Source organism: Coregonus clupeaformis, chromosome 27, assembly GCF_020615455.1.
Source record: "Coregonus clupeaformis isolate EN_2021a chromosome 27, ASM2061545v1, whole genome shotgun sequence".
NCBI lineage: Eukaryota > Metazoa > Chordata > Actinopteri > Salmoniformes > Salmonidae > Coregonus > Coregonus clupeaformis.
The window spans coordinates 16,739,598-16,767,114 of NC_059218.1; the positions used below are offsets into that span (position 1 = coordinate 16,739,598).

Genomic DNA, 27,517 nt, shown 5'->3' on the forward strand with positions numbered 1-27,517 from the left:
TATATCACAGACACACATACACCTGCACACACACACACATACAAACACACACTAGAGCGTAGAAGAGAAGAACTTCACACTAGAGCGAGCTGGCAGAGATTTCCAGCAGAGTTTCGTAAGAGAGAAAGGTTGGAGGGAATGAGGCACGACATTTGAGAAAGGCCATCGAGTTTTGTAGAGGGTAAGCTACAGTAAGCAGCATGGCAGAGAGAGATAGAGGGATGGAGAGAAAGAGAGAGAATCACAAACAGAAAGAAACAGAGAGAGCAAGGTATGCGCGAGAGAGAAATGGAAAGAGAGAGAGAATGAGAGAGGTAGGGAGAAAGGGAAAGACAAAGAAAGAGTTAAACAGAAACAAAGAAACAGAGAGAGGGGAAGAAGCTATCGCTAGCAGCTCAGAGGTTTCTTACAGAATAAATTCCTCTTGACAGAGACCCATAGCAACAGGGAACAAAGCCCTAAGCTGTCCCACAACACACACACACACAGTTTTCTTTAGAAATGTAGCTGCTGAATTTGCTTTAACTTTTGAAGACACTGATAGCTATTTCTTACTATGTATATTTTATTATGGCCATGTTATTCTTGCAATTGGAGCTGGGGTGCAAAAGGCTTGAACATACATCATGAACAACTGACTATTTTGGAAGGAGAAATCATGCCCCACTCTGAAGTGTACTGGGACTTCTTGCCATTTTGTTTTGAAGTACAAGATAGCACAGCAGTGACACAACAAATAACATTATTACATTATTGATAGACAAATTAATAAATAAACAAACAAATAAATAAATGAATGCCCATATTTTACAGTAAAATCTCAACTCAAGACGGAGTACAGTCTGTGAGTGATTGGTGGTAAAGCCTTTTACACGTGTGTTCCGTGTGGCGCCTGTGTAGGGCAACCATTGGTATTTCTCTATGACTTTATTTGAACATGCTGTCATAAGGCCTACATAACACTGTCTTAAAACAAAGACTGTTCATGTCAGCTTATGACAACTGACTTTGTACTGTTATGGCATGTACTATTGTTTAGCTTAGCTAATTGGCTAAGCATGAAGCTGGCCAGATAGCATACTTGAATACCAGCCCAGATATGTAGTCCTTATGACAGCATGTTCAACAAAAGCCTAACCGGCACATGAGTGAAGGCTGCTGGGTAGTGTAGTTCTACATGAGGACATTGCCGCGTGTGTCAGGCAGCCGTAGCCCCACCAGTCCTCCTCCCACCAGTACAGCCGACGCCAGCAGGATGGGGATGGCCTTAGTAATGCCAACCAGAGAGCCGAAGATCAGGTTCCCCAGCACCGCTGCCAGCTTACACATGGCATTACAGAAGCCAAAGCCTGTACCCCTGGAGAGAAGAGAGGAGGAGAGGAGGAGAGGAGGAGAGGAGGAGAGGAGGAGAGGAGAGAGTCAGGGTATGTGTGGCTGTGTGTGTGTGTGTGTGTGTGTGTGTGTGTGTGTGTGTGTGTGTGTGTGTGTGTGTGTGTGTGTGTGTGTGTGTGTGTTCTACCCACCTCCTGTCTGTAGGGTAGAGCTCAGCAGTGACTACATCCAGGGAGTTCCAGGCCGATATACTGAGGCCGTTATAGAGACACAGCATGAAGATCATCATAGACTCACTGGTACCAAACCACAGGAAGAAACAACTGATGCCTGACAGCACCATGGAGCCCCCTGGAGGACAAAACATGCTATTACACATCAGATCACAACACACCACGAGATATATAATTTGATAACAGATTACAAATACATACTATTTCTGGTGCTGAATTTTTTATTTCCTTTCATAGCAATGTAAAACTCCAGTGGGGCAGTCATACAATTGAAACTCTGTCTGAGTTCCAAAGTCATACTCTGTATGAAGTAGAATTTCAAAAAACGTGTACAATTTAAACAGTCCTACCCAGCATGCTCAGGCGCCCTATCTTGTCCATGAGGAGGGCGGAGACTATGTTGCCGGGCAACACGGCGAGCGTCCCCAGGAAATTGACAAAGTAGACCCAGTAGGCGCTGTAGTCGTCGTCAAAGGTCATCTGACAGCCCGTTTTGTTGTGATGGAATGAACTGTTGATCACCCTCGACCCCACCAGCTTAGAATCGTCAATATCTGGAGAGAAAGACATGTAGACAAAGATAATTAAATAAGTGGACTAATTTGACTCCTTTCTGTGCTTTTTGTCTGGCAGGTGAACTTTGTGGTGTGGTTGAACCTATTATCTAAGGCTGCTCAGTAGGCCTGTAACTCTTTATTAACTAAAGTTTGCCCCCTATCGTTCACAAATGGTATCACCCTGCCTCTTCGCCTCAGTAACTTCTCTTGATGAAGGGAAAGGCGAACAGGGGGTGGGAAGGGGGTCAAAAATATGGTCCGTCTGCAAAAACATCCCAGGTCTTTCAGGGATAACTCCCCCCTGATTGAAAAGCTATTAATACACATAAAAGAGACAGAGGCAGCAAACACTCTGCCCTCTCTTTACCTCTCTCTCTTCATCTCTCACTCCCTCTTTCTCTCTCCCCTTTCCCTCCATCCCCCTAGCAGTGTCACTGCTAGAGGCAGTAAGACTACATTTCCCATGTGGCTTTTGCACCAAGCTGACACGCCCAGATTGTTTTCATGTTCAGCTGTTTCCTATAGGCTGAGGGGGAACCGTTTCTAAACCTGTGTCAGCTGAACTGCACCGCAACTGTTTACAGTCCCCCCAATTCACTACTCCCTCAGAAACACTGTCTTTCCTGGAGGGGTCGTCTGGTTCAACCATTAGTCAGGTCCTCTTATAATTAAATTGTACGCCACCTGAACATAAGAGCTATGTAACACAGTCATAACAATGATATAACATATGTCATAAACAGTATTATAAGATAGCGTTAACCAAGAACTGTGAGCGTTAACCAAGTGTACATTGAGATGACATTACAACGTGCATTGGTCTGTGTGAAGTCAAGACAAATTAGAAAGGATATCTTTCCTTCCCTCCCATTTACTTTAGAGCACAATATTTCATTTGGTGATCCTCTATCAAATAGAATTGAACTTAATGCTGCAGGAGCCTATGTGTGTGTAACGATCATTGCAATACTATTGTAGGTGGTACGCACGGCTCGGTTTCTTTATTCAGCACAGTGAATAGGAAGCAAAGAGGCAAACTCAGCAGGGGAAGAGAGGTTGAGCTGCAATTCACTGGTGTAAAGGAAAGCTATAACTGCCTAACCCCACTCTTCACTCTCCTCTACAACCTGTCTCTGGCACAATACAGAGAATGAGGTGTCTGAGAGAGAGAGAGAGAGAGAGAGAGAGAGAGAGAGAGAGAGAGAGAGAGAGAGAGAGAGAGAGAGACAGAGACAGAGACAGAGACAGAGACAGAGACAGAGAGACAGAGAGACAGAGACAGAGAGACAGAGAGACAGAGAGACAGGCAGACAGACAGACAGACAGACAGACAGACAGACAGACGCAGAGAGAGAGAAGAGACAGAGCAGAGAGAGAGAGAGAGAGAAGAGAGCAGAGAGAGAGAGCAGAGAGAGCAGAGAGAGAGAGCAGAGAGAGCAGAGAGAGAGAGCAGAGAGAGCAGAGAGAAAGGCGAGGAAGAGAGTTATGTCCGAAGCATAATAGAGTTTTATGAGAGGCTAGGCAGGGGGACACCTCATCTATAACACAGTTGCTGTGAGGAAGAGACGTGAGTTACATTTCAAGTAAATAACCAAGTGTGTGTGTGTACTCTCACCTGTGTTATAAAAGAAGGCTTCTACGAAGGTGCAGTTCTTGAATATTGAGCCTACTGTTGACACATCATCAAAGTAACAGTTCTGAAACGTAGAGTCTATGAAGGTGACGGACCTCAACTTCATGCTGATGAACCTAGAGAGCCGGATATGAGAGGAGGACAGGAGAGGAGAGGTGAGGAGAAGAAGAGAAGAAAATAAAAAAAGAAGAAAAGTAGAAAAAATAAGAATGCAGCAAAGGAAAAAAACTCAATTGCACCTTCAACACTTATTTATGGTCTACACACACAAAGCCGAGGAGCTGAGATTGTGATCAGGCAAATAAACGATTTATGATATCCACTCCAGCAGCCAGCGGTGTGAGACCACTAGCTAGGAGCCAAGCCTGGCCTATACGTTGACTCAGCCCTTTCTATCCACGAGATAAGGAAACGTGTTGAACTGGACTGGGCTGGGCTGGACTGATTAAAGACTTTACAAAACAGAGACGCAACGCATATCCACTGGCCAGTATTGCTGATACACAAAAAACACACACAAGTGCACACACGCACATACACACACACGAACACACACACAGTGTTGAGATGAACTAAATTAATCTCTCACGTATTACAGCTCTAATTGATTGTTTTCCGTTCCACTGTAACCATGGTTTCTAATGTAAGGGGTGTAGTACGTCAACATGTTCCTGTGATATTGTGTGTCTGATATATCCCAGCATGCCTGTCTCTTATCCATCCCTACAGCTCATGTATTACAATACTGTCTCTGATCTAATCTAATATATGTGTGTTGTGTCGTGTTGTATTCCTAGGTAAGGTACAGAGGAGAAGCATAATACAAATATATATTGATGTGTCTCCTCTGGCCTCTGAAAGAGGGAATAATAACCTTGCCATAGAGAGAGAGAGAGAGAGAGAGAGAGAGAGAGAGAGAGAGAGAGAGAGAGAGAGAGAGAGAGAGAGAGAGGGAGTGAGAGAGAGAAAGAGAGGCGAAGAAGGAGTGAGAGGAGAAGCGGCAGTGAGCGGGAGAGAAAGCGAGGGGAGAAGGAGGGAGAGAGAGAGACAGAGAAGGAACGGTAGAGAGGAGGAGAGGGAGAGAGATTATGTTTTTTAATTTCCTGGTGGCGGTGTAGATAAAGGAAGAACATTACGGGGAACGGTGTGTTGTTTACGGGAATGACGGATCACACTGCAAACCTGGAATGGGATAGGCCACTTTAACTATATCACCACTGGAGAAACTGGGGGTTTTGAGAGAGCCTGTTTAACACATTAAAGACAGTCTCTTTAAGAGAGTCTGTTGGTTACAATACTTGTCATTGATGAAGACTCCAACGATGTGTGTGTGCGTGCCTGCTGACACAGTACCTGTCGTTGATGAACACTCCGTTGGTGTGTATCTGGTTCTCCAGTGTGAAGTTAAAGGTGAAGTCTTCTATGCGTTCGTTGTTGTGAGTCTTCACTCTGGAGGCGTACTCATCAGACTGAAGGTGATGGATGACATCAGGGAACCAAACTGATAGGCCGTAGTACCTGCACACAGGAAATTACATAATTGTAGCTTGTTTTGTTTCAACTTTGTTAATTTGAAAAGTAGAACAATGTATTATTGATGCTAAGTGGTTTCTTTAGCTATACTGAACAAAAATATAAATGAAACGTGTAAAGTGTTTGTCCCATGTTTCATGAGCTGAAAAAAAAAATCCCAGACATTTTCCATATGCACAAAAAGCTTATTTATCTCAAATTGTGTGCACAAATTTGTTTACATCCCTGTTAGTGATCATTTCTCCTTTGCCAAGATAATCCATCCACCTGACAAGTGTGGCATATCAAGAAGCTGATTAAACAGCATGATCATTACACAGGTGCACCTTGTGCTGGAGACAATAAAACGCCACACTAAAATGTGCAGTTTTGTCCCACAACACAATGTCACAGATGTCTCAAGTTGAGGGAGCATGCAATTGGCATGTTGACTGCAGGAATGTCCAACAGAGCTGTTACCAGAGAATTGAATGTGAATTTCTCTACCATAAGCCGCCTCCAACGTCACTTTAGAGACAACTGGCCTCACAACCGCAGACCACGTGTAACCTCGCCAGCCCAGGACCACATCTGGCTTCTTCACTTACGGGATCGTCTGAGGAGGGGGAGGGGGGTGCTGAGGAGTACTTATGTATTTTGTGGGGAAAAACTCATTCTGATTGGCTGGGCCTGGCTCCCCAGTGGGTGGGCCTATACCCTCCCAGGCCCACCCATGGCTGCGCCCCTGCCCAGTCATGTGAAATCCATAGATTAGGGCCTAATTATTTTATTTTTACTTCTATGAACTGTAACTCAGTAAAATCTTTGAAATTGTTGCATGTTGCATTTATATTTTTGTTCAGTATAGATGGGCGATCCCTTTCCCTGTTATTGTGTTAGCATTCATCACAGGGATATCAGAGAGACACTGGCTATACCTCAGAGTCAGACACTTCATTATGAACACACAGACTCAGCTGGGTCAGACTGATAACTGGGATAAGTACTGCTGAGAGAAGAGCAACACTTCAACACCTTCATTTACTAAGCAGAGTGGAGTCAAGAGGACAATCTTACCCAAAAGACAGTGTGAACCACACAATGGCCAGTTTGATGGTGTTGTCTCTGACTGGGTAGTTGAAACATCTCATGAACGTTAACCAGATCTATAAAGAGTAAATGAGAGAGAGAGAGAGAGAGCGAGAGCGAGAGCGAGAGAGATGGAAAGAGAGAATGATAAATTCATTCATCAAAATGCTTTCATATCATCTGTTTTTTGCGCCAACCCATCACTAAATCAGACTCCTACCCCTCTGAGTTCGGTCCTGATCCTGAAGAGGACTTTGGCCACAGGGTTGGTTGAGTCTGACTGCATCTCTACCAACTCATCCAGATGCTTGGGAAGCTTTATCCTGTTCACCTACAGGGGTAGACACAGTCAATGTGTGTGTGTTTGTGTGTGAGAGAGAGAGAGAGAGAGTAGATAGATAGATAGATAGATAGATAGAGAGGGAGTGAGAGCGAAAGAGAGACCGACAGACAGAGAGAGAGAGAGAGAGAGAGAGAGAGAGAGAGTGTGTGAGAAACGAGAGAGAGAGAGAGAGAGAGAGAGAGAGAGAGAGAGAGAGAGAGAGAGAGAGAGAGAGAGAGAGAGAGAGAGAGAGAGGTACGGTATACTCACAGTGAAGACTTTCTCTGGTTCTCCACGGGCCCTCATGTTTGTGTCATGGATCTGTTTCAGCACCATCCAGGCCTCGTCATGTTTACCCATCTAAACACAGAGAGTAGGGTTACACACACACACACACACACACACACACACACACACACACACACACACACACACACACTCCTTACCTCTAGGAAAAACCGTGGGCTCTCGGGTATGAAGGTGAGTGCTACGACAGCACACACACAGGGCAGAGCACACACCACCACAAACACTCTCCAACTGTGGAACTGGTAAGCCGAGCCCATACTGAAACTCCAACCTGCACACTCACAAACAGAAACCACCAATCATATACAAGCACAATTAGCACAGCAATACAAATTCCATGCCTAATATTATGTGTTTTTGTAAAAAGTAAAAGTATGACGGCCTGAAAATCTTAGTACCTCCAAGTACCCTTAAATCATCAACCTGTTTCATTATTGTATTTTATGAGGAAAGACACACTTCTATTTTCCACATGAGATGCAGCGTGTTGATGGTAATGAGAATGACTAGAGGCTGAAGAACACCATATGGTGAAGAGAACGGGAGAGGGAGAGAAAGAGAGAGAGAGAAGAAGAGAGAAAGACAAAGTGTTGGGTTCAATTCTTATTGGAGGCATTCAGTGAGACTAATTGATACAGCAATCTCTGAGGATAGCAACGCAAGAGCTCAGGTAGCAGCCTCAGTTAGCAGCCATTGCACACACTACCCCCCTCTCTCTCTCTGCCTCTCCCTCTCCCTCTCTATCTCCCACTCTTCCTTTCTTTTTCTTTGTTTCCTTTCTGTCTCTTCTTCTCTATATCTATTCTTCCCTTTCTTACAGGAAGGAATGTAGGCCTACATAAAACATATTCAGCATCCCCTGAACAGAATGTAAATAAAAACACACAGCAAGCAGACAGTTGGTGATTTTACAGTCAGTGTGTGGGTGGTATTCTGTCTTGTCCCTGGGGTGGAGGGAGAAAGCCACAGAGCTGTCGGGTGAAATTGTAATGATGTCACAGACTGTGTGTGTGTGGGGGGATAGAACTATAATCAATCCATGGATTCTATTTCTATGGTTATGTCAGTGGGATGCCAGAGATGTAAGGGGGAGTTATGGCAATGTCACAGTATTGTAAACCAAATCCACACACAGTATTGTAAACCAAATCATGTCTGTTGGAGGGTTATTGGTGTGTGTGTATGTGTGTGTGTGTGTGTGTGTGTGTGTGAATCCAATGGGGCTGCGTTAGACTCTACCAGTACAAATCTAATTAGGAGAATTATAATGGACTGGAGGGTATGGCTGATTGACTCACACACACACACACACACACACACACACACACACACACACACACACACACACACACACACACACACACACACACACACACACACACACACACAAACACAGCAAGATTTATTGAGCTACGCTACGCAGAATAACACAATGTCTGTCACACCACACTCCCACACACACATACACACTTGCAGTGTCCTTGGTCTCAGCGCATTGCCCACGACCAATGTTCCCTCAAAAATGTTTTGTCACTGAGCAAATTTCAGGTCTGCTGAGCGCAAACTTGAACATTGTGAAAATTCTGTGCAACTTCCAGCGCACGTTTACTGTGAACACTGAGGCTGTACCCGTTTTAACTTCATTTTCAAAGTGTTCAGGTAGGCTACTGTGGCTATTTGATCATAATGTAGACCTACCAGAGTGGCCTACCATTAAAAACAATGGAGAAAATGCATCCCATAACATTTTAACATGGAAATAGCTGTTCTATCGTTCAGCCTACAGTAGCAGTCAATGTGGGGTGTTCAATGTAGGCCTACATTCCATGTGACATTTGAAACTAACATGCAGGGCTTGACATTCACCTGTTTATCCACTTGTCCTTCAGACAAGGAGATGACTGAAAATATTGTTGTGTTGTTTGATGCAAGAAACCACTTTACAAAATAAAAAAATGCAAAATTATTCCCATTCCATTATTACAAAGAATCAGGCATACTATGCTACTCTCTGCCTATTGGCTACTTAGCTTATTCAAGCTTGTCTCAAAATACAACACTGCCCTTTTAAGACAAAAAAAAGCTCTTTACCTGACTCACTTTTCATGTCTAGAAATGCACACATTTTGTGCTCTTTTAGGAAGCAATCACTCCCCAATTGCTGACTACAAATGATCTATAACTGGGCTAACAACTCACTAACTAGCAAAGGATATGAACAAATCTACAAATGTGCACACGTCACTACATGTAGCTCTCGCTTTGATCTCAAAACAAGCGCATCTACTCACAACCGCTCATGCTGTAAAAACAGTCCAGTTCAAAATTAATGGCACAGATCCATATATGGCAATGGTCTATTTGCATATAGGCCTACTACAGCTCTGATTGGTTATGCTGCACTGGTCTGTGTAGAGTACGGGCTGAGTCATGCTTGTCAATGCAATAGAATCCTACTCCGATGCGTTCTGCCTACATCAAAATCTCTTGCATAGTTTGTTTTGTTTCGGTATGTTGCATTGAACGTGGCTAATATTGCGTTGATTCAATCACAATTCCCACAGTAAAGGGTAATGTTGATAGTGTATATATATATATATATATGTATATTTATTTTTTGATAGTGTTAACTAATGGGGAAAACTCTAGAAAGTTGAGTGAAGTTCAATCTCGTGCTTCTCTGCGCAGGCTGATATTTCTTCTGCACTGCAGTCCCAGGGGAGCTGCGCGCCCGCGCACACGCGCAGCTTAGCGGCAACATTGCCCATGACATAAACACCCATGCATTCCAGAGGCAGTTTGGAACTCGGTAGTGAGTGTTGCAACCGAGGACAGACCATTTTTATGCGCTACACGCTTCAGCACTTGGCGGTCCTGTTCTGTGAGCTTGTGTGGCCTACCACTTCGAGTCTGAGCCGTTGTTTCTCCTAGACGTTTCCACTTCACAATAACACCACTTACAGTTGCCCGGGGCAGCTCTAGCAGGGCAGAAATTGGACGAACTGACTTGTTGGAAAGGTGGCATCCTATGACAGTGCCACATTGAAAGTCACTGAGCTCTTCCGTAAGGCATTCTACTGCCAATGTTTGTCTATGGAGATTGCATGGCTGTGTGCTTGATTTTATACACCTGTCAGCAACGGGTGTGGCTGAAATAGCCACTAATTTGAAGGGGTGTCCACATACTTTTGTATATATAGTGTATAACTCTTTAATATGGATCAAGTGTATGGCGTCATGCTCAAGCAATAGATTTCAAAAATACATTTTCATTCACCAAACATACACATTCAATAAAAGTCATTATAAACCGGGTGGTTCGAGCCCTGAATGCTGATTGGCTGAAAGCCGTGGTATATCAGACTAAAAAAATATGTTTTACTGTTCTAATTACGTTGGTAACCAGTTTATAATAAAAATATCTGCTTTATGTCATTGTTGAACGCAGCCACGTCTTCAACCTCCATGACAACCAAATTAAATCAGAATGCAGGCAACAACATTTGTTATAGCACTTGGGCAAGAGTCAGCAAAGATGAGGAGTTGAACTAATAGTTCCAATCCTGTGTGCAACATATATTGCTGTGCAACATGCTTTACCAGACTTATAACTCAATTTCCAAATTCTCACCTGATGACCTGCTAGTCCTCTCCCTGTGCCTAAACATGGGCGGTGCTCTCCCTCTACTGACTGTCTCTGACCCCTGCCATGAAATCCAAATGAAATCAGAATGCAGGCAACAACTGCTTCATTACTGTCAGCAAAGATGAGGAATTGAACTGATAGTGCTTTATAACTCAAATTCTCACCTGGTGACCTGTTCGTCATCTCCATGTTTCAACATGGGCGGTGCTCTCTCTCTCACTCACTCTATTGCCTGTCTTTGAACCCAGCCATAATCATATGACCAAATACAATTATGATATGACAAAAATGGCTGGCCTTAACAATGAAGGTGTTAGCTTATTAACATGAATTAGATTCTACTTTTATAAGCTAAATTAATTATTTACTGTCTGGCAATAGCTATAGCTAGCAAGCTGACTACATAGTACCTGTCTATTATGAATTGTACAGTGTAGTTAGCTAGCTAGCTTACAGTCCTCTGCACTCCCACCAAAAATCTTTGTCCTGCACTTTTCTCCTCTTTGGCATTAAGGGCACTAGCTACTTTTTCACTAGGGTGAACACTGACCCATTGCGTGCTGCTCATCTGAAACTGCAGTTGAAAAGAAAAATAGGAAGATCCAGATACTGTGCTGGCTTTGGTCAAAGATCTTTACAACTAACCCAAGATAGACCACAGCCTGTCATTTCTAATGGGAGCAAATTAATCATAGTGGGCAGAACAAGCAAGGAGGTGGGCAGAGCCAAGCACGAGCTAGCGAGATCATATTGCCACATTCTAGCATGTATTCACATATTTTTGTCAGGGAACACCTACTCTGTGATGTGCGCGTGGGCAATAACTCAATTCGCCCTTGCACTCCTTCTAAACAATGCAATTTTTAGAAACTTTGGCAAAGGGTAAAGTCTACAAAACTTAGGCCACTCTGTTCATAATAGATTTTAGTTTTGGGAACAGAAAACTGTACTGAGATCAAATGTTTAGTTGATGAGAAAATTTGCAGAATGTCAGCCAAAATCCATCTCGCTCCATCTTCTCCCACTGCTGGCAACTGGGCTTCCTCTCATCACCAAATTTGGTGGAAATGCCAGCTGGATGCTTCTGATTTATACATCCAGTGAAACATCTGGCTCATTCGTCTATCTGTGCTTTGGTGCTAGCTTAGCTAGCTAGCTAACGTTAGCCTAGATAAAATAGCCAACTTAGCATTGCGTCACTCGGTATAAAACTATTTTTCACACAATATTATCTCATCACCAATAGTTCGCTAGTTACACAATAACATAGGAATACATTTATGAAATGTTCATGAACTTTTAGTTGTTTGAAACTCTCCAAACATTTATACATTGGAACGCTCGTGAATATAGCTCAGCAAACACCACAAAGAGAAAGAGAGAGAGCGTAGTGCATGCTGTTGAACTGTTACTGCAGACCAAAGCAATACATCGGGCTGGCTGCCTCCTCATAAAATTAGAAACTGAGTCACTGTGGTGCAAAGCCACATAAAACCAGTAGCCGACCCCAATCAAACTCATCATGTTATATTATTGGGGGGGTCAAATTGACCTGTTTCTAATATTGGGGTCGGGTTTCAGTTTTTGCGCCTGGTTCAGTTTTCTTTAAACAGCCATTACAAACTTCAGCTAACTTTAGCCACCACTAGCTAGAAATCTATGGAAGTGATGGGCGCATGTGAGCATGTAAAAAAATAAAAAGGCTAAATCACCTTTAAGTATAATCAAACCAAATATGGAGTTGATTTCAGGTGATTTGGACATTATATATTTTTTTAAGATAACATGCCCACCATCACTTCCATTGAATTTTAGCTAGCGTTGGCTAAAGTTAGCTGAAGTTTGCAATGGCTGTTCAGAGAAAACTGAACCATGAATTACAGTTTCTCCTGGCCCATAGACTACTTTCAGGGTCAGGAACCATCTAACATCATGTTGTAAAATGGTGAACTACTCCTTTAACATCTGCTAATCTGTGTACATGACAAATAAACTTTGATTAGATTTTTATTTGCAATTGGAGTGTACAGTATACAGTAACCACAGACATGCGCAGCGCTACACAGACACACTTCACACACAAAACATTACAGCTGTGAGGTTATGCCACGCCCCTCAACTTAACTCAGCAAACACACATGCAAACACACACATGCAAACACACATTCACACACAGACACTGAGGTTTTCCAGGAGGAGGAGTCCTGCAGCCTCTGGCCAGCAGCAGTCAATGACGAGTCCACTGCGGCGGAACCTATTACACACGCATGGCTGCTTCACACACACACGGCTGCGTCACACATGCACGGCTGCTCCACACAGAGAGACAAAGGTGTTAACGGTGTGTGCTGTGTGTGTGTGTGTGTGTGTGTGTGTGTGTGTGTGTGTGTGTGTGTGAAGATGTGTTTTATAACGAGTGCTTTTTTATCTTCTGCACGCAACAGTCTTTTATGGTAAATCAATGACTTCACTGATAATTCAACACCTGCCTACACCCACACCTACCACATTGCATACACTACCATGCATACACCACACCTCTTCAATCAACCCCCCCACCTTCGTCTTTCCTCTTCATTTGCTCTCCTTTTCTCTCTCTTCACCAGTCTCTCTTTCTCCTTTGTCCTTTCTCTCTCTCTCTCTCTCTCTCTCTCTCTCTCTCTCTCTCTCTCTCTCTCTCTCTCTCTCTCTCTCTCTCTCTCTCTCTCTCTCTCTCTCTCTCTCTCTCTCTCTCTCTCTCTCTCTCTCTCCTCTTTCCTTCCTTTTCCTCTTATCATTCCTATCCATCTCTCCTCTCTTCTAACTGTTGGCCCTCTGCTCTATTCTGTCCTTTCTTTCTCAAATTGTCACGATCGTTATAGGAACCGGACCAAGGCGCAGCGTGATAGGCGTACATCTTTTAATTAGTACTTTATACCAACAACAAAACAACAAAACGATACGTGAAGTCTAAAGATTCACCAACACAAACCTATACAGAACAAGATCCCACAAATAACTAGTGCTAACAGGCTGCCTAAGTATGGGTCCCAATCAGAGACAACGAGAATCAGCTGCCTCTGATTGGGAACCACCCTGGCCAACATAGAAAACACGAACTAGAACAAAACATAGAAAATCACACATAGAAAGTCCACACCCTGGCTCAACATTTAAGAGTCCCCAGAGCCAGGGCGTGACAGTACCCCCGCCCAAAGGCGCGGACTGCGACCGCGCCAACCAAACACAACAGGGGAGGGGCCGGGTGGGCATTCCGCCTCGGAGGCGGATCCAGCTCCGGGCGTGACCACCACTCTCTCGCTACCCCCCCCCGTAGCGCCCCTGGTCTGGTCTGGCCCCGCTGGCCGGAGCTGGACTGGACACCGGTGGAGCGGATTGCTCAGGCTCCGGTGTGGAGCAGCTGGTGCGGGGAGCAGGAACAGGCCGGGCCGGGCTGGCGACGCACACCGTAGGCTTGGTGCGGGGAGCAGGAACGGGCCGGACCGGGCTGGCGACGCGCACCACAGGCTTGGTGCGGGGAGCAGGAACGGGCCGGACCGGGCTGGCGACGCACACCACTGGCTTGGTGCGGGGAGCAGGAACGGGCCGGACCGGGCTGACGACGTGCACCACTGGCTTGGTGCGGGGAGCAGGAACAGGCCGGACTGGACTGTGGAGACGGACTGGAGGTCTGGAGCAAAGAGCTGACACAACCCGTCCTGGCTGAATGCCTATTTCTACACACTCTGTGTGAGGCATCAGCACAGGACGTACAGGGCTGTGCACTCGTACTGGCACTACAGCATGTGGCACTGGCGCAGGATATCCGGGACCGAGGAGGGGTACTGGAGGCCACGAGCGTTGAGCCGGCACACTCCGTCCTGGCTGCATGCCCACCTTAGCACGACACGTATGTGGTGCTAGCACAGGACGTACAGGACTGTGCCGGACCACTCGCGGCACAGTACGCAGCTCCGCATAACTCGGAACCTGCCCAGTCTCACGCTGCCTAGCCTGAGTACGGGGAGTTGGCTCTGCTCTACCTCTAGGCTCCGCCAACCTCCCTTCCAGCCCCCCAAACCTGGTGGCCTCCTCTCCTAATCTGCCGATACGTCCTGTAGCTGCCTCCAGCATCCCCGTCGTCCATGCCGTGTGCCCCCCCAAATTTTTTTATTGGGGTTGCCTCTCGCATGTCCGACGACGACCCGGTTGGCGCCGCTTCTCCTCTCCTGCCTGGGCATCCTCCCTCATCGCCCTCCGGTAGCGGACGGCCTCCTCCTCTGTGATTCTCCCCCAACCGAGGAGGACATCTACCAGAGTAACCTCCTGTTCCATACCCGGCGTTTGCTCCTGCACACGCTGCTTGGTCCTATTTTGGTGGGATCTTCTGTCACGATCGTTATAGGAACCGGACCAAGGCGCAGCGTGATAGGCGTACATCTTTTAATGAGTACTTTATACCAACAACAAAACAACAACACAAACCTATACAGAACAAGATCCCACAAATAACTAGTGCCAACAGGCTGCCTAAGTATGGTTCCCAATCAGAGACAACGAGAATCAGCTGCCTCTGATTAGGAACCACCCTGGCCAACATAGAAAACACGAACTAGAACAAAACATAGAAAATCACACATAGAAAGTCCACACCCTGGCTCAACATTTAAGAGTCCCCAGAGCCAGGGCGTGACACAAATCCCCTCTCTTTCTCCCTTTCTTCCCTCTTCTCTCGCTCTGGTTGCTGTTAAATATACTTGTCCATTCTAGGATACTAATGTCAATCACGTGTGACAAATGTTGTAACTTGCCGTAGAATGGTTATTATTGGTGAACTAGGTGTGTCACTCAGATAATCCTGCACCTGATAGAAGGACAGGGCTGTCAGTCACTCACCGTAGTGTGGTATGATGAGCCAGGCCATGGCCGAGGCGTAGATCCCTCCTATCATCCAGAACATGCAGAGCCAGCTCAGGTGCTCTCCTCTCTTCTCCCTTGCCAGGAACTCAGCAAAGTAAGGGAACACGATGGGCACCGCCCCACCAATCCTGCATGGAGACATGGGAAATATAGTCAGCACTATATGTCTGGTCATTGGTGTTGTATGTGAGTTTGTGTGAGTTTGTGTGAGCAGTTCAGGAAATAACATGGCTGCTGTCATCTAACGTAATGGGACTAAGTCTGGAGAGAGAAACAGAAAGACAGAACATTTTTACATTTTAGTCATTTAGCAGACGCTCTTGTCCAGAGTGACTTACAGTTAGTGAGTGCATACATGTTTTTTTTGTTGCGAGAGAGAGAGAGAGAGAGAGAGAGAGAGAGAGAGAGAGAGAGAGAGAGAGAGAGAGAGAGAGAGAGAGAGAGAGAGAGAGAGAGAGAGAGAGAGAGAGAGAGACAGAGAGAGAGAGAGAGAGAGATCTGGTGGATGATCAAATCAATAGGCCACCAGAGGAACCAGCAGTCAGCAGCCAAACAGCCTTTCATCTGGTCCCATTGGCAACACAGTACGACAGACATCAAACTATTTATATATTATTATTTATCCACAGTGGTGTAAAGTACTTAAGTAAACATACTTTAAAGTACTACTTAAGTTGTTTTTTGGGGTATCTGTACACTTTACTATTTACATTTTTGACAACTTTTACTTTTACTTCACTACATTCCTAAAGAAAATGATGTACTTTTTACTCCATACATTTTCCCTGACACCCAAAAGTACTCGTTACATTTTGAATGCAGGAAAATGGTCCAATTCACACACTTATCAAGAGAACATCCCTGGTAATCCCTACTGCCTCTGATCTGGCGGACTCAATAAACACAAATGCTTTGTTTATAAATGATGTCTGAGTGTTGGAGTGTGCCACTGGCTATCCGAAAAAAGAAAGAAAGAAAAAACCGGTGCCGTCTGGTTTGCTTAATATAAGGAATTTGAAATGATTTATACTTTGACTTTGACTTTTGATACTTAAGTATATTTTTGCAATTACATTTACTTTTGATACTATATTTAAAACCAAATACTTTTATACTTTTACTCAAGTAGTATTTTACTGGGTGACTTTCACTTTTACTTGAGTCATTTTCTATTAAGGTATATATAGATTTTTCCTCAAGTATGACAATTGGGTACTTTTTCCATCACTGACTGTTTATCCATCTATTTCTGCTGCTTTTGTTGTTAGGGTCTCTATTGATGGGTTTGTTTTGGAAGGGAATAAAATGGAGACTTGTCTGGGAAACCTAAAAGTTACTTATTGAGAATAGAGTGGAAGTGAGTATAAGCTACCTGTAAGTGTAGCAATTCTATGCAAATGGTAGTAGATATCATTCCTCTGACAAGCAGCGGAAACCACCAGCTGGTGGCTATTAAAGAGATGAGGAGAGAAGGAGAGAAGAGTCTTTAAATCGACATGGAAATAAAAGTAAGACAGGTATTGTATTAGATAGAGTATGCTGGCAATAAGTATGACTGGTAGAGTCGAGCTGCAGTAAGGTGAAGTCTATGATACACACGCACGAACACGCGCGAACACACCACACACACATGCTTACACACACACGCGCGCACATACACTCACACACGCACGCTCACACACACACACGTACATATTACTTCAATTACCTCGACTAACCGGTGCCCCCGCACATTGACTCTGTACCGTTACCCCCTGTATATAGCCTCCCTACTGTTATTTTATTTTACTGCTGCTCTTTAATTATTTGCTATTTTCTATTTTTTACTTATCTATTTTTTACTTAACACTTTTACAAATTTATTTTTTAACTGCATTGTTGGTTAAGGGCTTGTAAGTAAGCATTTCACTGTAAGGTCTACACCTGTTGTATTCGGAGCGTTTGGCAAATAACATTTGATTTGATTTGATTTGACGCACACACGCACACATGCACATACGCACACACACACACACACACACACACACACACACACACACACACACACACACACACACACACACACACACACACACACACACAGTACTACCACAGCTGAGTGTAAATCTATTGTGTTGCTCTGTCCAAGTGAAACCCTGCTTTAGAAACAGTCCAGTGATTTATGAATCCCCTGAGGTCAAAACAGGCTGTCTCAGATTCAATTACATTTACTTTTACTGTAAACCCACCGGAGAGCCAGGTCAGGCTATGAATAATCATTTGCAACAATCACCAGCTAATCATGCAGAGAGTGTATTAGGTAAGAGGTAAGGGCATTTATTCTGTCAAAGTCTCTATTTATCATCTGGTTATTCATCTTTTTGCAGACCTTTTTTTATTTAGCAAAAGTCTGTACCTAGTATCAATGTCTCTACCTATTTTCTTGTTTAATTTACTAATTTACATTTTCTTTCCACTGTCAAAGCCTGAAACATCTTGTGACCTACAAACAGACTTTTAATCATTCATAAAACAGAAATGTAAGGAGATTTAGTCTGCTGCGAATGTTTAGCTAACGTTTGTGTTTTTCTCTGTTCTTTCTCTCTCCCACTCAGGGGATGGGCTGATGCCAGACAGTTAGAATAACCTCCTGTCCTGTTCTCTGACTTTGGAGGACTACACTCTTAGAAAAAAGGGTTCCAAAAGGGTTCTGCGGCTGTCCCCATAGGAGAACCCTTTTTGGTTCCAGTTAGAACTATTTTTGGTTCCATGTAGAAATCTCTGTGGAAAGGGTTCTACATGGACCTCAAAATAGTTATACCTGGAACCAAAAAGGGTTCTTCAAAGGGTTCTCCAAAGGGTTCCAGATAGCACCTTTTTTTCTAAGAGTGTATAGGAGAGAGAGAGAGAGAGAGAGAAAGAGAGAGAGAGAGAGAGAGAGAGAGAGAGAGAGAGAGAGAGAGAGAGAGAGAGAGAGAGAGAGAAAGAGAGAGAGAGAGAGAGAGAGAGAGAGAGAGAGAGAGAGAGAGAGAGAGAGAGAGAGAGAGAGAGAGAGAGAGAGAGATAAGAGACAGAGCGACAGAGAGTGAGAGTGGGAGACCACTAACTCTCAACCAAGTAGAACACAATGTCATCATGGAAGACTTTTAGTGGAGCAGAGCGTTCAAGAACAGGGCTGTCTGTAGAACTTAATGGTGTTCTGGAAGAGCAAAGGGAAATGAACTGTTCTTCAAGACAGTGGGAAGCCATATTACAAAGGACTATAATAGAGTAGAATAGAGTAGAGTAGAAAAGAAAAGAATAAAATAAAAGTGTGTAGTATAGGATAGTATAATTTAATAGAAAAGAACACAACAGAGTAGAGTACAATAGAGAAGAGAAGGTTAGAGTATTTTAGAATAGAGTAGAGTAGAATATAATAGAATATAATAGAACAGAACAAAACGGACAACACTCACCCGAAGCCGGAGAGCATGCGGCAGAAGAGAAACATGCCGTACCCCTGGACGAAGGAGGAGAGGAAGGAGAAGAAGCCGTTGACAGACATAGCGATAAGCAGACACTGTTTACGGCCCACCTTGTCCGACAGACCCCCCCAGAAGAATGCCCCCACCATCATCCCCAGGTACACTATGCTGCCTGCAGAGAGGGGGGAGAGGGAGAGGAGCGAGATCAAAATAAAAAAGAGAATGGAAGATAGAAATAGAGAGCGGGAGAGAGAAGAGGGGGAGGGAGAGAATTAGAAGGTTGGATAAAAGGAGAGAGAAAAAATATTAATTTATATAGCGTTAGCTTTTTAAGTGACACTTCTTTTTTTTCTTTTTTTGTCATTTAGATGCTCTTATCCAGAGCAACTTACAGGAGCAATTAGGGTTCAGTGCCTTGCTCAAGGGCAGATTTTGCAGCACTTGAAAATGATCTGAACCATCTGGACCAAAATGGCTTTTCAGGCAAACTGCTGACTAGGGAGGACACACACACACACACACACACACACACACACAGAGAAGCCGGTGTGTCTCACACACAGTAACTGTATCAGTATCGCTGCATGTCTGACTGTCTTAGTAGAGTCCAGAGCAGAAAGAGTGATGTGATTTAACCAGGCCTGTCATTTCCCAGTCATTGATAAACAACTGAAGGGTCAGAGATCCAATCGATCTGATTTGCCTGGGGACCTGCAGACAGACAAACCTAATAAAGAACACACAGGCAGCCATGAAGTTACAACACTAACTGAACCTCACTATGGAAGCCTAAACACTAACTGAACCTCACTATGGAAGCCTCAACACTAACTGAACCTCACTATGGAAGCCTCAACACTAACTGAACCTCACTATGGAAGCCTCAACACTAACTGAACCTCACTATGGAAGCCTCAACACTAACTGAACCTCACTATGGACGCCTCAACACTAACTGAACCTCACTATGGAAGCCTCAACACTAACTGAACCTCACTATGGAAGCCTCAACACTAACTGAACCTCACTATGGAAGCCTCAACACTAACTGAACCTCACAATGGAAGCCTCAACAATAACTGAACTTCACTATGGAAGCCTCAACAGTAACTGAACTTCAACGATACTATGTTCTGACCACAGCGTTTGATAAGTGAGCGTTTTATACCACAACACTGACCTATAAACTATCAGATAAGGTTGTTTTTCCACAAGAAGCAAGCGTGATCTCTCTTCCAGTCCCAAGGGGTGGGGGGGGGGGGCAGTCAATAATCCACTTCACTCAGCCAGCGTCTAGATATGCTAATAAAAATGCTAATGTTTGTTTGTGGGGAGAGGCGATCGTTCACAGACGCTGTGCCCCATCATTGCCGGGAAGCCCAGAGCCCAGAGCCCCTCTCTGTTTTCCTCTCTTCTGTGTTCCCTTGGTCTCGTGGAGGTGATGGGACAGATAGGCTGAAGGTAGAGTGCCTTATCGAGACATACAGACAGGACGGTGAGAGACACTTCTTCATTATTGGTGACAACAGACAGTAGTCTATAACAGAAACTATGGGACATCATACACTCTACACTGGCAGCACTATCAAATTAAGAGTAGCTACAGACTGAGAAATGGTTATTGTTGTTATTGTACTCTGAAATGGTTATTGTTGTTAAACAATTCTAAACCGAGTCAGAAGAATACCCTTAATACTACGCTCAATGAGATATACACTTAAGTAACTAACAAACGACCTGTAGTCTATAATGACACTATAATAATCGCTTTAGGGCTGTGCTCTTAACACTATCATTTAGAGTCAGAGGGCAGCATATACACAAAGCTAGAGGCATATATCACACACATGACACACACATGTAGAAACAGTCCAGGGAGATGGTATCAGCTAACAACACCTAATTGACTTTATGACTCCCCACAGCTGGGCTGGTATCAGTCATAAATGGTTGGGAAGAGGGGAGGTTGGGGTGGGGAGGAGGGAAGAGTGGATAGGAGGAGAGGGGAGGGCATAGTAGGGTTCAACCAGGGGTCAGGGTGTAGTAGAACCTCAGACTGCATCCCAAATTATACACTATATTCCTTATTCCTGGGGCAAAATAGGGTGTCATTTGAGACCTTCCCTCAGTGACACCCTAGTCTTTACCCCTTACCCTCACATCTAACCAATGTGATTCATACACAGACACACAAACACAGTTTGGACTAGTATAAAAGAAGTTGACTTCCATAACAAACGACTGCGTAGTAAGCATTCATCAAATAAAGCTGCATTTAGTCTAATTGAAATAGAAACTAATCAGAGAGATATTTCTGCAGACTGTCTATCTTTTCTCTCCTCTCCAACGGTACGGTACAGTGTGCAGCTCTGCCTCCAACCCAGAGGGAATACTTCTCAACTTTAGCTGCTGCTGCTGCTGCTATCTCCACCAGACGAGATGAGAGCAGTAAGCGTCAAGCGGGGAGAGGCGTGGTGGGTTTGTCTCTATGGTAATTAGCTCTTATGTGTAAGCATAATTCCCCGTCCACGCTACGCTCCTCGCCACTACACTCTCAGCACGGATGAGAGGATAAGAGGAGAGGAGAAGAGGAGAGAAGGAGAGGAGAAGGGGAGAGAAGGCAGACAGCAGAGAGAAACAGCTGAGTAATTCCGGAACTGGAACATTGGGTACATTCCAGGGGTTCTTTGGGGATTCCCCCAAGATTCAGGGAATCCCCTGAGGTTGATGTTTGGCCCTAATCTATGGATTTCACATGATGGGGAATACAGATATGCATCTGTTGGTCACAGATACCTTAAAAAAAGGTAGGGGCATGGATCACAAAATCAGACAGTATCTGGTGTGACCACCATTTGTCATAGAGTTGATCAGGCTGTTGATTGTGGCCTGGGGAATGTTGTCCCACTCCTCTTCAATGGCTGTGCGAAGTTGCTGGATATTGGCAGGAACTTGAACACGCTGTCATACATGTCAATTGAGAGCATCCCAAACATGCTCAATGGGTGATGAGTGAGCAGTCTGGTGAGTATGCAGGCCATGGAAGAACTGGGACATTTTCAGCTTCCAGGAATTGTGTACAGATCCTTGCAACATTGGGCCGTGCATTATCATGCTAAAACATAAGGGAATTGCAGTGGATGAATGGCATGACAATGGGCCTCAGGATCTCGTCACGGTATCTCTGTGCATTCAAATTGCCATCGATAAAATTGAATTATGTTCGTTGTCCGTAGTTTATGCCTACCAATACCATAACCCCACCGCCACCATGGGGCACTCTGTTCACAACGTTGACATCACCAAACCGTTCGCCCACACGACGCCATCTGCCCGGAACAGTTGAAACTGGGATTCATCCGTGAAGAGCACACTTCTCCAGCATGCCAGTGGCCACCGAAGGTGAGTATTTGCCCACTGAAGACAGTTACCACGCCGAACTGCAGTCAGGTCAAGACCCTGGTGAGGACGTCGAGCACTCAGATGAGCTTCCCATAGACAGTTTCTGACAGTTTGTGCAGAAATTCTTCAGTTGTGCAAACCCATAGTTTCATCAGCTGTCCGGGTGGCTGGTCTCAGACCATCCCGCAGGTGAAGAAGCCGGATGTGGGGGTCCTGGGCTGGCGTGGTTACAAGTGGTCTGCGGTTGTGAGGCCGGTTGGACTTACTGCCAAATTCTCTAAAACGACGTTGGAGGCGGCTTATGGTATGAACAATTACATTAAATTCTCTGGCAACAGCTCTGGTGGACATTCCTGCAGTCAGCATGCCAATTGCACTCTCCCTCAAAACTTGATACATCTATGGTATTGTGTTGTGTGACAAAACTGCACATTTTAGAGTGGCCTTTTATTGTCCCCAGCACAAGGTGCACCTGTGTAATAATCATGCTGTTTAATCGGCTTCTTGTTATGCCACACCTGTCAGGTGGATGGATTATCTTGGCAAAGGAGAAATGCTCACTAACAGGGATGTAAACAAATTTGTGCACAAAATTTGAGCGAAATAAGCTTTCTGTGCATATGGAACATTTCTTGGATCTTTTATTTCAGCTCATGAAACATGGGACGAACACTTTACATTTTGCATTTATATTTTGGTTCAGTCTATTTTGATTCATTTGAGAAAATGCCAGTTTTACACACACATGCACGCACGAACGCAGGCACGCACGCACACACACACACACACACACACACACACACACACACACACACACACACACACGCACGCACACACACAGAGAGAGATAGGAGGCCTGTCAGGGAACAAAGCAGTCCATTATCAGGAGGCGACACTTGTATTAGTATCCTGCCTCCTGCCTGCCTGCAGCCCGCAGTCTTCACCAGTCTACTGACATGAGGGGGCAGGCCAGGGTGGACAGAACACTTTACATCAGACTGTGAGCTGGTTTGTGTCTGTTAGTTTTTTCAGTTTAACCCATACATTTCACACACACACAAAGACACACACAGACACACACACAGCGTTGATGCTCTGTCCCTGGATGCTTTAATTAGTTGACCTCAGGATCCAGCTCAGCCAATTTATCACCCCATTGTGTTGATTAATACACACACAGACACACGCACACACAGACACATAAACCTCCAATCATGCTCTCCTGACCCCTGCTGTGTCTATCCACTAACCCTGAGTCAAACCTTCAACAGAACACAGAGAAGATAGATGGAGGGCGAGGAGGATTGATGGAGTGAAGACAGGAGGAGAGAAGGAGAGATTTGAAGTGTGTCGGAGTGTTTTGTAGGGAGGCAGACTCAACCGTAGTCTCCGGCTCTCTCCTCCTCATCCTCTTCCTCCTCCTCTCTGTTCTCCTCAGTCGAGTGGGTTTAAATGAGCCAGCTAAGCATGACTAAACTGCAGAGAGAATACTATAGAGATTATACTACCTCACAATAATATCTCACCATCACAATCCCTTAATAGCAGTGAGACACAGAGAGGGGGATGTAATGAAGAGGACATGGGATAAAAAGAGTAAGAGTAAGAGATAAAAGGGGTACATAGTGGGAGGTAACATCCCCCTGTCTGAACAGCGCCGGAGAAGATGGCTGCCGTTTTACAGCCCTCTAACCATTTGTACTATTATGTGTGCTTTTCCGCGTTATTTGTAATTTATTTTGTACATAATGTTTCTGCCATCGTCTCTTATAACCAAAAAGAGCTTCTGGATATCAGGACAGCGATTACTCACCTCGTATTGGACGAATATTTTTTCTTCAACGAGGCGGCGGCAAAGGATATCATGCAGACACCCGACAAGGCCCAAATCCCCGTCATTCGCGTGAGGAAGAGACGGAGATATCGTGGACGTAGATCGGGGTGCCTTGTGAGATCCGACGGCGGCGAGTAAACTGCCTCTTCCATCAACCCTATTAGCCAATCTTCAATCACTGGATAACAAATTGGATGACCTAAGATTACGGTTATCCTACCAACGGGACATTAAAAACTGTAATATCCAATGTTTCACCAAGTCGTGGCTGAACGACGACAATGATAACATACAGCTAGCGGGCTATACGCTACATCGGCAGAATAGAACGGCTGACTCCGGTAAGACAAGGGGTGGCGGTCTGTGTATATTTGTAAACAACAGCTGGTGCACAAAATCAAATACTAAGGAAGTCTCGAGGTTTTGCTCGCCTGAGGTAGAGTATCTTATGATAAGCTGTAGACCACACTATTTACCAAGAGAGTTTTCATCTATATTTTTCATAGCTGTCTATTTACCACCACAAACCAATGCTGGCATTAAGATTGCACTGAATGAGTTGTACAAGGCCATAAATCAACAGGAAAACGCTCATCCAGATGCAGCGCTCCTAGTGGCCGGGGACTTTAATGCAGGGAAACTTAAATCGTTCTACCTAATTTCTACCAGCATGTTAAATGTGCAACCAGAGGAAAAAAAACTCTAGACCACCTTTACTCCACACACAGAGATGCATACAAAGCTCTCCCTCGCCCTCCATTTGGCAAATCTGACCATAACTCTATCCTCCTGATTTCTGCTTATAAGCAAAAACTAAAGCAGGAAGCACCAGTGACTCGGTTAATAAAAAAGTGGTCAGATGACGCAGATGCTAAGCTACAGGACTGTTTTGCTAGCACAGACTGGAACATGTTCCGGGATTCTTCAGACAGCATTGAGGAGTACACCACATCAGTCACTGGCTTCATCAATAAGTGCATCGATGATGTCGTCCCCACAGTGACCGTAACGTACATACCCCAACCAGAAGCCATGGATTACAGGAAACATCCGCACTGAGCTAAAGGGTAGAGCTGCCGCCTTCAAGGAACGGGACTCTAACCCGGACGGTTATAAGAAATCCTGCTATGCCCTCCGACGAACCATCAAACAGGCAAAGAGTCAATACAGGGCTAAGATTGAATCGTACTACACTGGCTCTGACGCTCGTCGGATGTGGCAGGGCTTGAAAACTATTACAGACTACAAAGGGAAGCACTGCCGCGAGCTGCCCAGTGACACAAGCCTACCAGACGAGCTAAACCACTTCTATGCTCGCTTCGAGGCAAGCAACACTGAAGCATGCATGAGAGCACCAGCTGTTCCGGATGACTATGTGATCACGCTCTCCGTAGCCGATGTGAGTAAGACTTTTAAGCAGGTCAACATTCACAAGGCCGCAGGGCCAGACGGATTACCAGGACGTGTACTCCGAGCATGTGCTGACCAACTGGCAAGTGTCTTCACTGACATTTTCAACATGTCCCTGACTGAGTCTGTAATACCAACATGTTTCAAGCAGACCACCATAGTCCCCGTGCCCAAGGACTCTAAGATAACCTGCCTAAATGACTACCGACCCGTAGCACTGACGTCTGTAGCCATGAAGTGCTTTGAAAGGCTGGTCATGGCTCACATCAACAGCATTATCCCAGAAACCCTAGACCCACTCCAATTTGCATACCGCCCCAACAGATCCACAGATGATGCAATCTCTATTGCACTCCACACTGCCCTTTCCCACCTGGACAAGAGGAACACCTACGTGAGAATGCTATTCATTGACTACAGCTCAGCATTCAACCCCATAGTGCCCTCTAAGCTCATCACTAAGCTAAGGATCCTGGGACTAAACACCTCCCTCTGCAACTGGATCCTGGACTTCCTGACGGGCCGCCCCCAGGTGGTAAGGGTAGGTAACAACACATCTGCCACACTGATCCTCAACACGGGGGCCCCTCAGGGGTGCGTGCTCAGTCCCCTCCTGTACTCTCTGTTCACCCATGACTGCATGGCCAGGCACGACTCCAACACCATCATTAAGTTTGCAGACGACACAACAGTGGTAGGCCTGATCACAGACAACGATGAGACAGCCTATAGGGGAGGAGGTCAGAGACCTGGCCGTGTGGTGCCAGGACAACAACCTCTCCCTCAACGTGACCAAGACAAAGGAGATGATTGTGGACTACAGGAAAAAAAAAGAGGACTGAGCACGCCCCCATTCTCATCGACGGGGCTGTAGTGGAACAGGTTGAGAGCTTCAAGTTCCTTGGTGTCCACATCACCAATGAACTATCATGGTCCAAACACACCAAGACAGTCGTGAAGAGGTCACGACAAAGCCTATTCCCCCTCAGGGAGACTGAAAAGATTTGGCATGGGTCCTCAGATCCTCAAAAAATTATACAGCTGCACCATCGAGGCATCCTGACTGGTTGCATCACCGCCTGGTATGGCAACTGCTTGGCCTCCGACCGCAAGGCACTACAGAGGGTAGTGCGTACGGCCCAGTACATCACTGGGGCCAAGCTTCCTGCCATCCAGGACCTCTATACCAGGCGGTGTCAGAGGAAGGCCCTCAAAATTGTCAAAGACTCCAGCCACCCTAGTCATAGACTGTTCTCCCTGCTACCGCACGGCAAGCGGTACCGGAGTGCCAAGTCTAGGTCCAAAAGACTTCTCAACAGCTTTTACCCCCAAGCCATAAGACTCCTGAACAGCTAATCATGGCTACCCGGACTATTTGCACTGCCCCCCACCCCATCCTTTTTACGCTGCTGCTACTCTGTTAATTATTTATGCATAGTCACTTTAACTCTACCCACATGTACATATTACTTCAATTATCTCAACTAGCCGGTGCCCCCCGCACATTGACTCTGCACGGTACCCCCCTGTATATATAGCCTCCCTACTGTTATTTTATTTTACTTCTGCTCTTTTTTTCTCAACACTTTTTTTGTTGTTGTTTTATTTTTACTTTTTTTGTTAAAATAAATGCACTGTTGGTTAAGGGCTGTAAGTAAGCATTTCACTGTAATGTCTGCACCTGTTGTATTCGGCGCATGTGACCAATAAAATTTGATTTGATTTGATTTGAAAGAGAGAGGGGTGGGAATGGATAGAGACAATGAAAGAAAGCAGGAAAAAGAAAAGCTGCAGTGTTTTCTCGTTGGAGTCAATCATGCCTCCCTTCGTCTCTGAACAGCTATTGCAGAACTATAAAATGTGTCTGAATCGGAAATGCTAGAGAGCAAACGC

The 27,517-nt window shown here is 45.0% G+C and overlaps 1 protein-coding gene across 1 annotated transcript in view; it reads right to left on the reverse strand.

Moving 5' to 3' along the window:
* Positions 1-308: 308 nt before the first annotated feature.
* LOC121541135 (synaptic vesicle glycoprotein 2C-like) overlaps positions 309-27,517 on the reverse strand; it is an 84,470-nt gene continuing 57,261 nt past the window's right edge. The window contains exons 3-13 of the mRNA XM_041850114.2: positions 18,970-19,150; positions 15,509-15,660; positions 7,125-7,258; positions 6,949-7,038; positions 6,577-6,687; positions 6,345-6,433; positions 5,109-5,273; positions 3,738-3,871; positions 1,916-2,119; positions 1,524-1,683; positions 309-1,357 (exon numbers count right to left, since the gene is read on the reverse strand). Of these exons, the coding sequence (XP_041706048.1) occupies positions 1,174-1,357; positions 1,524-1,683; positions 1,916-2,119; positions 3,738-3,871; positions 5,109-5,273; positions 6,345-6,433; positions 6,577-6,687; positions 6,949-7,038; positions 7,125-7,258; positions 15,509-15,660; positions 18,970-19,150 (1,604 nt within the window). The 3' untranslated portion in view covers positions 309-1,173. The remainder of the gene's footprint in view (positions 1,358-1,523; positions 1,684-1,915; positions 2,120-3,737; positions 3,872-5,108; positions 5,274-6,344; positions 6,434-6,576; positions 6,688-6,948; positions 7,039-7,124; positions 7,259-15,508; positions 15,661-18,969; positions 19,151-27,517) is intronic.